Here is a 12,603-nt window from a genome sequence, read left to right on the forward strand (position 1 = left end):
ATCTACAAACACACAAAACATTTAATAACAGGCACAATATTGTTAAAATTCTACTTATTTCTCTTAAAACATTTCAGGTTGTTCAAATTTGTTCAGGTTATTCACATTTTTTTGCGAAATTATACTTTGTTTAAGTGTAAATACATGTGTAAAAAGAGAAAAATTTGGAATTATCATTATTTTTATGTTTTTATTTTGATAGTATTTGACTGGTCCTGCCCACTTGAGACTGAATTGGTCTGAATGTGGAACCTGAACTAAAAAGATTGCTAATATTTTAGTGTAATTTTTGCATTTCATAAATTCATCCCAAGGGCCGGACTGGACCCTTTGGCGGGCCGGATTTGGCCCCCGGGCCGCATGTTTGACACCTGTGCTTTAAAGGATAGCATTACTGTCCTGGCTCCTACTTCAACTTATAATACACCATTCTATGCTATTAAAAAAAGGCCCATGGTGCAAAAGGCTCGAGTATCAATTGGACCCAACCCTGTTACAGTTTCGTCCTCTGTTCCTAGAGATGCAAATTGGTTAAATGTGATGCTTTTTGTTTTTTAGAAATCTCTTTGTCACCAGTAAAAAAAAGCTAATTAAAAAGTTTAGATTGTAGTTTTAAGGTCTAATATGATCTTTCAGTGGACACATTTTTATTCTAGTGTTGTTGTTTTTTTTTTTTTTATTTTAAATCTAGTCAAGCAGAATTTGCTTAACCTACAAGATGATATGGATGTATTTCAGAACTCCTGGATTTGAGGGGAGTTTAAGCCTAATATCTACATGTGACGCATTATAAAATGACGAAGTCCAGCCCCTTCTGGTGAGACCCATAACTCTGGAAAAAAAATTAGCATATTGGGCCACCATTTACACACATAATGTTGTCAAATTAAAAGATAATTTTACAAGCCAATAAAGTTGGAGTAGAAAAAAACACCTTTTTTTTTTTTTTTTTTTTTTTTTTGTGAAATGACTTTAGGTGTGTAGTTTTTCAATAGAAAGTCGGACACCTTAACAGTTTTCCAAGGTGTGTCTGAATTGACTTGTAAGATTATCTATTAAATGTGTAAATGATTGTATAATTTTAATGGTATGAAAAAAAATGACTTGCCTGGAATATTATTGTTTTCCGAAATATCCCATGGTAATGAAAAGGAATGAAAGATTACAGAATACAAATACAGAATTCTGAAAGACACAATTATTTAATATTTTCCACTCTGTTATGTGTGTTTTTTAGGCTCATAAACTTCTTGGCTGGTTTTACTCATCGAAAACAGACACTGAAAATGAATGAAAAATTTTCTTTCTTTTTTGTCAATGCGTCATTGACTAAATCCATTTGTAACGAACTGTACCAATCTACATTTAGATAATAATAGTGTGTAAGTATTAGAAATAACAGTTATTACGTTCTGTGCTGTTTCAAACCCTGTGATATTTTACTTGGAGCTCAAATACGCATTTAGCAAATGAAAGTTAAAAGTAATTCAGTATCATTCTTTACCTTCCATAGTGACTATCCAAAATGTAACTCATGTTGTGATGCCCTGTTGGACACAAAACATAGTTAGCATATTGGAAAAAGGGTGTTTTTAATATTTTTTCTGCTGACAGTTGCTTTAATCTTACCAACGTAACTTCCCGTCATCCTGCAGCTCATGTATCCCCACCAAGACTGTTCACTGTCCAGTTTCAGAAGGTATCTTAAAAAAACAATGAGTAGTATTAACAAAACATGAATCAAAATGTGATTTTTATTATTACCACTTTATTTTCAGCGAAACTAAATACATTTAAATACATTTAACTCGGAATGATTAATGATGCTATCCTTTTTTTTTTTCATATCTTGACACATAACTTACAGGTCATCTGAGTCGGGTTTAAGCAGCTCACACGGCATTCCTGTCACGTAGGCTCTGCAATACACAAGACCATTCAAAGTTACCACACAAACAATCATATTAACCCTTTCATGCATGAATTACGACAACCTTGGCCACAATATTTTTCCTGAGTGTTTTTATTCCTCTACAGGCATGAAAAAAACAATGCAATCAAGTTTTTTGTTTTTGTTTTTTTTTAAGATGTTACAAAAATGTTCACTCAGCTGGACGTCATGTGTTAAATTTTTGAAGCAAAGAAACATGAATTAAAAACGAATATCAGAAAGTGATATGGAAAACTATGCAATACAAACACTTATCATTCACTTCATTGAGATAATATGCAAAAAAAAAAAAAACTTACATACTGTTAATTACAGTCTAATAACAATTGATTTACGCTCAAACATGTTTTTGCAAATCAGGTTTATCTAGAACAGCAGAGTTACAGTAATAGTATGAATGTCAGTGTATGGGATGATGCATAAGCATCCACTGTGTTGGCTGATATAGAACTAAAACAACAAAACCCATGAATATACAAGAGAACAGCTGGAGAAGAACTGTCCACTGTAGTGACCAGTATGCATGAAAGGGTTAATGATCAAATAAATAGATTTCAGTTAATGAAAAGTTTTTGTTAGTGGGATAGATTCTCGTCATCAGAACTTTTTCCAATATTACAGGTTAATGCTTGAATTAGACAAAAGCTTTAAAGTTGATCTAACTATACATCTGTTTCTTTTTACCTCAGAAATCTGGCATTGACACCATTTGAACTCTTTGCAGTGTTGCTCCCGTACACATCAGTAAATATCCGGCCACGTATAGTCAAAACGCTCCCTGTGTTGTTTTGAGAGAAGAGATTTATTTTCAAAGGTTCATTTTTCAGGTGCATTAAGAAAATAAAAATCCCTGTATAATATAGACAGATACTATATTTTACCTGGAAGGGTGCTGACTGGAGTCACAGAGTATATAGTAGGTGTGCGATACCAGGCAACCTGAGAGGAGCAATAGTAAGAATAGATAAAAACAGTGTGAAAAAGGCCAAAAATCTAACAGAACGACTGATCGAGAAACAGACCATATTTACATGGTGCCCATTTTCCTCTGACATTACGCTCATGGTTACAAGCTTAACCTGTTAAACCCTGACCATATTTTCAGGCGAAAAACGCCTAAAAAGACATACCCAAAGTAAATGAAGAATTACTTCACAATAATAAGGTTCATATGGATGTTCTTGGTGTCTGTGGACATTTACAGACCTCACAGAATCTATTCCCATTGTCTAAAATATTGTATCTATTACTATGCCTGAGTAAACTGTAACAAACTAAAAGAGAAATTAGTAATAGCAGTAGTAATAGAAGTTTAATAACAGTAGTAGTAGTAGTAGTAGTAGTAGTAATAGCAGTAGTAGTATTAATATAAATAGCAGTAGTGCTATGGACTGTATAGTGTGTGTGTGTGTGTATGTGTGTGAGAATGAGAGAGAGAGAATCAGATATAATCCATTTTTTATATTATCCAGGTTGGATCAGTAATAGTAGTAGCAGCAGTATTAGTTCTCTCTCTCTCTCTCTCTCTCTCTCTCTCTCTCTCTCTCTCTTACTCACTCACTCACTCACTCACTCACATTGCATTTACTTCTCTTCAGACATTTCAAGTTGTTCATATTTGTTCAGATTATTCACATTTTTTTGTTTGTTAATATAAACATTTTCATGTAATATTACTTTTTTTTTTTTTTTTTTTACACGAAAACAAAGATGAAATCTGCAGTTCTCATTATTTATAGGTTATTTATATAGTATTTTGCTGCTCTGACCCAATTGAGATTTAATTGGTCTGTATGTGGAACCTGAATTAAAATGATTTTTACACCATTGATTGATATTTTCTTCACTATGATTTTTGCATATCACAAATTCATCCTACGGGCCGGACTGGACCCTTTGGCGGGCTGGATTTCACCCCCGGGCCACATGTTTGACACCTGTGTTCTACATATTTACATGGTGCCCATTTTCCTCTGACGTTACGCTCATGGTTACAAGCTTAACCTGTTTAACCCTGACCATATTTTCAGGGAAAAAAACGCCTAAAAAGACATACCCAAAGTAAATGAAGAATTACTTCACAATAATAAGGTTCATATGGATGTTCTTGGTGTCTGTGGACATTTACAGACCTCACAGAATCTATTCCCATTGTCTAAAATATTGTATCTATTACTATGCCTGAGTAAACTGTAACAAACTAAAAGAGAAATGAGAATTTTTTATCCTCGCCTGTTTTTTTTTCGGTTGGATTGACGATGATATGCATAAATTAATTGTTCGTGTCGGAGATTTTTAATAGCGTATATTTCACGCCACAAAGATTAAAAATCATGTTTGAACATTAAAGTTTGCACTAAAATACACTTTTGATGTACTTTTATTAACATTAGGGTCTAAACTTTGAGCAAAAGTTGAAAAAAAACATCCATTGTCCTGATTTATTATATTTTTATAGTAGATGAATATTAAATATTGCAAACACAAGGATAACGTCCCACTCTGGTATTTTAGTTGTAAATACATGGAACTAACAAATTGTTACCACTTAATCATTTCCCTTTTGATCAGGAACTGAAAATACAGTGGATATCGAAAATGTGGATGGATATTGGACCTTTTTTTAAGTAGTAGTAGTTTATTTCGAGCACATAGAATTATCAGATAACAAAGAATCATACAATATGGTTAAAAAAATAATAAATAAATACGATTTTTCTGCGCTCGAAAAGGAGTGGAAAGAAGTATAACTTATTGACTCCCACCCCCTTTTTACAAACTAATAATCAAACTAGATCCACTTCCTTTGCTTTGTTAACACACATTTTCTTTTGTATATTTTTTACAATAACACAAAACATCCATACAAACCATTCATGTACACTTTTTGTAGTCACTTCGCACACAATCAGATTTGCCTAATCAACCGTTTTTAATATGCACTCGAAATATTTACTCCAAATGCAATGATCAATAAATATGATAGTATCTTCTAGGGCTGAAAAATATATCATTATCATATCTATATCTAGATATGAACATTCAAGATATTAATATCGAAAAAGCAACGATATAAATGATTTTTTTTTTAAAATTTTTTATTTAACCTTTATTTAACCAGGAAATGTCCCATTGAGATTAAGAACCTCTTTTACAAGGGTGTCCTGGCCAAGATAGGCAGCAGCAACACAACACATAGTTACAAGAATACATACAACATACACACACACTCGACAAAAACAGATGATAAAAATTGCATGTACAGGCAGATTAAGAAAAGCAAGTGCAAGATATATATATAGATATAGATTTCCCCCACGCTCACCCTGCATTTACAGCTCTGGAAGTCACAACAAATTTCATTTATTCGTACTTTATGTTAATGTTGATGACTGGCAGTGAGTTCTTATAAATAAACCTGCACTTTCCACATTCTTTTGTATTATGATGTTTGTATTTTTCTGAAAAATGCTTGATTTTCACCGAACCCGTAGTCATATCATATCGTATCGTTATCGAGATATCTGGCATGAATATCGCGATATGAAATTTTGTCCATATCGTTCAGCCCTAGTATCTTCTTATCATGATAACCAATTAACTACAATAATATCTTATTTTATGCGTACTTCTATAATGTTCTATATTTTGTTATTATAGTGGATTTATACATCCTTTTAAATGTACAAACTGAAGAAGACATTTTTAAGTTTTGCTCCAGATTATTCCACAGTTGTACCCCTCTAACAGAGATACACCAGCTTTTTATGTTTGTTCTACACTTAATATTCTTGTAGATTTCAGTTCTCCTTCAATTTTAAGTAAAGAAAGTTATTTGAAACCATTAAACAGATGTTAGCACAAAGTAGCAACCTGATTTACAGCTAATGCTAACTCAACTTTGGATGTTCAGAGCTGTTGTTGACTGAATAAATCTTATTTTTCCCAGTGATAAGCAGCTCTGTCATAGGAGTTAGACTGACAGTATATTCTGTCATGTCCTGAATTTTAGCAGAACCTAATAACAAAAACTGACATACATTAGGCGCATTAGCTAATGTTAGCATTAATTAACTAGCCTGCTAATGTTTTATTTGGACTTTCACAAATTGATAAAATAAATCCAGATAAAAGATATATCATCAACCTTTTAGTAATATTTGCAAGTTTCACATTCATTGCACTAAATTTGCACATCAGCGTCCAAACATTATTGTTTTTAAAGCACATTTTTCCAAATATTTAGATAATTTGAAGAACATTAGAAACTCTAAAGCAAATAAAATTTTAAAAAAGTCAAACATATAATCTTATTAATTTATATAATTTATATTTTATACCTTCGAGCTTTTTTTTTATTTTTATTTTTATTTATTTTTCTATTTTATTTATTTATTTATTTATTTATTTTGCGTACATTTGTTTCTATGTATTGGAAATGTAAAATATTTTGTGAAATGTGACTATTTATTTTAATCCAACTTTGATGTATACTGTTATGTATATATAATGTTCAATTGGTCATTGTTCAATAATAATAAAAAAAAAAAAAAAAAAAGAAGAAAAAAAAAAAACTAGCCCGCTAATTAGCATATGTAGCTAACTTTGGTAGGGAGGTAAGTTTGACATTATTATTATTAAATGTGACAGTAAGTGTAAAGTATTAAATCGCTAAAATTACTTGATATGTTTATCATATCATTAGTTGGTAAGGTCAGTGTTTTTCTATCCTCGCATCCTTCTTTTCATAAAACCAACACTGTTTTACGCTAATTATTATCAGTAATGTTAGTTGAGAAGTGGCCAAATTCTACTTATAGTTGTATACATCCATTCAGATTTTCAGTATCAGGTGAAGTGATTTTTACAAAGCATGAACACAGCAATATATGATTTTAATATATTATGTGTATTATGTCCATAGTACTTCCATCTGTAATGTCATTTGGAGGCTTCTTTTTCACTTTGACTTGTGTAAATAAGTTCAATCAGTCAGTTCGGTCTATTTTTTCAACACTAGTATCTGTAGCTTTCATGTACATGCGTGCAGAACATAAATGTGTGTGCACAAACGATACAGAGGTCAGGTTTTCATTTGTGAGATAGATCCTCCACTTTTGGTTCTGACATATTTATTTGGTATTTAAATGTAAATTTTAGTAAATAGCAAAAAAGGAAACTCACATAAATGCTGCAGTGGTACGGTTTGTAACTGCCTCTGCAGATTTTGCTATCGGGAATGGGAACTCCGTCCACGATGACATGGGCCACGTATTGTCCATCCGGCATTGGTCTGAAACAGATGAGATGAATGATTTTAGACAGATTTCAAGGCTACATAGCATGATGCAGACTGTGTTTTCTGTGAGTCTGTGTTACCTGGTGTAACATGTGATCATGGTGCCGTGTGTTGAATCTCTCTCCACGTCACAGGGGACAGACAGAGTGTCTGACACCAGAATCACAGCATTACCAGTGTCAGGGTCTGGATTCAGCTGAAACTGCGATTCCTGGGCAAAACCTGCAAATAAATGCAAAAATATTGGACAAAAAATGTATTTAATTGAAGTTTTTTCTGGTTAAGGATGTCAAACAAGTAATAAATTAAGTAAGAAGTCCTAATGAATAAACAGGTTTAGCATGATGAACTGATTAAACATTTTTATTTTCTCACAAAATTCTTCAACAGCATGAACACATAACATCACATTAGGTGTGAAAGCACCGAGGGGTAGGATTAAATAAGTTCATACTTCTTCCTACTCCTTTTTGACCATGCAATACTCAGACTTGTATGTGCTTGAAGATAGATTCTGTCCATTTAAATGTTATTTTGTTTATGTCTTAATTTGCTTTGTTTTGTCTTATTTTTCTTTGCATGTTCGAAATAAAATAAATAAATAAAACAAAATAAATAAAAATAAAATACAGTGGCATTACAGTAAATCATTGTGTTTTGGGTTTTTTCCCTTAATTTTGCTTCCTGTTTTAAAAAAAAAAAATCCTATGAGTCTGGTGTGGGACCTGTTGTGGATTCTGGCACACATAGATTATTGGATGGCAAAAAGTGCACGTTTTCTGTTATTAATTGTTGTGTTATGAGTAGGGATGTAACGATTACCGGTATAATGATAAACCGTGGTAAAATTGCAAACGGTTAATATAACGTTTCAATTCTAATTATCATGATAACCGTGTTTGATTACTGCACTTTTCCAGAGAAAACACACACCCATACTGACATAACAGAAAAGTAGGGATGTCCGATATTGGCTTTTTTGCCAAAAACCGATATGCCGATATTGTCCAACGCTTAATTTCCGATTCCGATATCTACTGATACCGCTGCCGATATATGTGGGATATTAAACTAATTTTAGGTAACATCACATATCTCCTGTCATGGAATTAACACATCATGCCTAATTTTATTGTGATGCCCCATTGGATGCATTCTCAAATGCAACAAGGCTTTCAAAATGTAAACACTGTCTGTGCAAAGAATACATACTTCAACTTAAGTTGTGGAAAAAATGCCATATTTATTTATTTTCTCTCCCTCCCTCCATGAGTCTATTACAGTGTGGCAACTCTACTGTACAATTTTGAAAACTGCACATTTCTTTCAGCTACAAACAATGCTTTGTTTATGTGTCAGTAAATGCCAGCGAAATCAAGGCATTATTTTATCAGTTTTAATGACAGGCAAAAAAAAAAAAACGATAACGATATTCACCGATATTACATTTTTATGCCAATATCGGGCCGATAATATTGGCCCGCCGATATTATTGAACATCCCTACAGAAAAGTACATAAATAAATAAGTACATACATACATACATACATAAGTCCTTGAAGGCAACACAAATGAATACACAATAAAGTAAACAATATGACAAAGTGAACAACAACAGCAATCAAATAAAACATAACAATCAACAAACACCCAAAAAACAAGGAACCATTTTCTAATGCAACGGAATTCAACGCCATAAGAGTCTTACCTTCCCCCAAAAGGGTAAGTTCTGTTCCTCCATTTCTGCTCCCAGTGCGTGGAGAAATGGAGTCCAGGCGCTGAGCATCTGAAGATAAGGATAAGATGATGCACATTTCTTACTTTTTCAGCAGTAGGTAAGGAGGACACATTAAAAACGGTTAAATTTATGAAAAAAGGCTGTTCTAAAATTACATGTTCATGTCTTTTGAGGTCTACTTACTACAACAGCACCACAGTGTGAGGATGAGTGCTGCAGACCAGAGAAGACTCCTGGAGGAGGACTCCATCCTGGAGATATCCCAGGTTTCCCTGCTGTTTACCTGTGAACGGCTGTTTAGGTGCTACTGTGGAAATCTAGGAACCAATAAAGTACATAAAAAACACACTCAGGTTTGCACGTTTCTTGTTTTGTTCTGATTAACAAATGAAATTCCAGTCACTCATCTTCTGTCTGCATGTGCTTCAAATGACTGTATCATGTTTTAACTGTTGTTTTTTTTTTTACCTCCGCCAAGGAGGTTATGTTTTTGCCAGGGTTTGTTTGTCTGTCTGTCTGTCTGTTTGTTTGTCTGTCCGTTAGTGTGCAACATAACTCAAAAAGTTATGGACAGATTTTGATGAAATTTTCAGGGTTTGTTGGAAATGGGATAAGGAAGAAATGATTAAATTTTGGTGGTGATTGGGGGTGGGGGGCCCCACAGGGGGGGCCACTGATCAGCCTTGGCGGAGGTCTGCGCTCTCCGAGTGCTTCTAGTTTGTTTGTTCGTCTGTCTGTCTGTCTGTTTGTCTGTCCGTTAGTGTGCAACATAACTCAAAAAGTTATGGACAGATTTTGATGAAATTTTCAGGGTTTGTTGGAAATGGGATAAGGAAGAAATGATTAAATTTTGGTGGTGATCGGGGGTGGGGGGGCCCACGGGGGGGCCCATTTCCAACAAACCCTGAAAATTTCATCAAAATCTGTCCATAACTTTTTGAGTTATGTTGCACACTAACGGACAGACAAACGGACAGACAAACAAACCCTGGCAAAAACATAACCTCCTTGGCGTGGGGGGGCCCACAGGGGGGGCCACTGATCAGCCTTGGCGGAGGTCTGTGCTCTCTGAGTGCTTCTAGTTTTATTATTTACTTATTTCAATGCTTAAAGACCAAAACAGCAACCAGCAATCAATCAAAAGCTAAATGAGCTAAAAAATCTTGTCAACTTTTTTTAACCACTAACCCTATCAGTATATTTACATAAAAAAGGTAAAATGCAGTTTCTCAGTTTTTCATCGTCATCAGACATGGACACATTTATACTCCATCTGTGCAGTGTGTCCACAGTACTTCCATCTGCATATTATCTGGATATTATCACAACACATCCACCTGTTTTTATGTCTGAAGTACCACCTTATCAATCAATAAATCAATCAATCAATTAATTAATCAAATTCTATTTATATAGCACTTTTCATGCAAACGGTGCAACACAAAGGGCTTCACACAATAACAATAAAACACACGCATGCACACATACAGAAAGATCTTCTATTGGTCGGTACTGAAATAAGAACAGCCTTCATGAGAGAAGATGGGAGCTGAGGAAGCTCGAGCATAAGTGAGGAAACACCAGAGGCAGGATAAAAACTCAAACTAGAAAGCAATTTAAATCAACCAATACATAAGTAAATAAATAAGTCAAAATAAAATAAAAATAAATAAGTAATAAAATAAAATGCCATCTACAAAGCAGATTCATAGAAGTGAATGAATAGATAAATACACAATAATTGTAATAAATACAAAATAAATAAAGAGATGAAGTTTAATTAAAAGCTAGGTTAAAAAGGTAGGTCTTGAGTTTGCTTTTAAAAACATCAACACTCAGGTCTTCAGGCAGGCTATTCTACAAACATGGATCATAATAATGATAATAACAATAATATCATGTACATACTGCAGATGCTGAACATTCTGCACATATTCTACTACTTATTGCACTTCTTATTAGATGCTATCTACGTTTCATTGACCTGTATTTGTACATGTGTAATAATACAGTTGAGTCAAACCTAATAATAATAATAATAATAATAATAATAATAACAATAATAATAATAATAATAATAATAATAATAATAATAATAATAATAATATGTACATACTGCAGATGCTGAGTATTCTGCACATATTTTACTAATTATTGCACTTCTTATTAGATGCTATCTGTGTTTCATTGCACTGTACTTGTACATGTGTAATAATACAGTTGAGTCAAACCTAATATAAATGAATATGAATGAATAAGATGAATTTCCCCCAAGGGACAATAAAGTTTATTTTACTTACTTTACTTTACTTTACTTTTTACTTGACTTGACTTGACTTTTTACTTTATTTTACTTTTACTTTACTTTATTAATAATAATAATAATAATAATAATAATAATAATAATAATAATAATAATAATAATAATAATAATAATAACAACAATAATAATAACAATAATTGACAAAAAATCTCCGTTTCATTGCCCTGTACTTATACATGAGTAATAATACAGTTGAGTCAAACCTAATATGAATGAATACGAATGATTAAGATGAATTTCCCCCAAGGGACAATAAAGTTTATTTTACTTACTTTACTTTACTTTTACTTGACTTGACTTGACTTGACTTGACTTTTTACTTTATTATACTTTTACTTTACTTTATTATTATTATTATTGTTATTATTATTATTTTTATTATTTTATTGTTATTATTAATTCTACTACTACTACTACTACTACTACTACTACTACTACTACTACTAATAATAATAATAATAATAATAATAATAATAATAATAATAATAATGTCCGACAAAAAAATCTCCGTTTCATTGCCCTGTACTTATACATGTGTAGTTGAGTCAAACCTAATAATAATAATAATAATAATAATAATAATAATAATAATAATAATAATAATAATAATAATAATAATAATAAATTACTCCAAATAAAACACACTGTATTTCTACAAAACCCTGCACAACTCAAATCCTGTTTAATACAGTAACATCTACAACAATTACCAACAATGCATTTAAATATCAATAAATTCAACTAATCTGATTTTTTTTTTTTTTTTTAAAAAGCGTGTTGTTGTTGTAACTTACAGTGGTCTATCTGAGGTGGTTTTCCTGTTAATGTCTCCGGTGATCGGTACAGTCTGTGGATGGTCTGTGGATGATCTTACCTCTGCACACACTCTTTATATGGGTGTCCGCGCACGCGCCGCCCCTCACCTGTAACAGGGTGGAGTCTCGTGCACACATCCACCCGTGGGACACAGCTGCCATCTCCCACCAGAACTGAGCACCGCGTTTCACAATGACACCCAGTGCAAGTGGATAAAAATGGACGGTGAGTAACAGCTGCAGACGGGAATCACGTCAGTCACATTTAGATGGAAGTGAAACCTCAAATTACACCCGACCTGTCATGGGTCCGTTTGGAGATTTTATCAAACTGTGGAAACATTCCATTAAAAACTAAAGTTTCTGCACGTGCATGTGGAATAATAGGAGAAATAAAAGCGTTCTTTGTTCATAAAATAGTCCCTGGCACATTTGAACTCACCTCAGCTACTTTACTGCCCCCACCTTGATTTAACC

The 12,603-nt window shown here is 33.0% G+C and overlaps 1 protein-coding gene across 1 annotated transcript in view; it reads right to left on the reverse strand.

Moving 5' to 3' along the window:
* Positions 1–12,168, reverse strand: part of LOC115428163 (fibrocystin-L-like) — a 36,402-nt gene extending 24,234 nt beyond the window's left edge. Inside the window, exons 1-10 of the mRNA XM_030147010.1 lie at positions 12,106–12,168; positions 9,172–9,305; positions 8,959–9,036; positions 7,331–7,472; positions 7,136–7,244; positions 2,833–2,890; positions 2,636–2,729; positions 1,866–1,919; positions 1,630–1,703; positions 1,505–1,547 (exon numbers count right to left, since the gene is read on the reverse strand). Coding sequence (XP_030002870.1) covers positions 1,505–1,547; positions 1,630–1,703; positions 1,866–1,919; positions 2,636–2,729; positions 2,833–2,890; positions 7,136–7,244; positions 7,331–7,472; positions 8,959–9,036; positions 9,172–9,238 — 719 coding nt within the window. The 5' untranslated portion in view covers positions 9,239–9,305; positions 12,106–12,168. The remainder of the gene's footprint in view (positions 1–1,504; positions 1,548–1,629; positions 1,704–1,865; positions 1,920–2,635; positions 2,730–2,832; positions 2,891–7,135; positions 7,245–7,330; positions 7,473–8,958; positions 9,037–9,171; positions 9,306–12,105) is intronic.
* Between the last annotated feature and the right edge of the window lie 435 nt (positions 12,169–12,603).

Source organism: Sphaeramia orbicularis, chromosome 11, assembly GCF_902148855.1.
Source record: "Sphaeramia orbicularis chromosome 11, fSphaOr1.1, whole genome shotgun sequence".
Classification (NCBI taxonomy): domain Eukaryota; kingdom Metazoa; phylum Chordata; class Actinopteri; order Kurtiformes; family Apogonidae; genus Sphaeramia; species Sphaeramia orbicularis.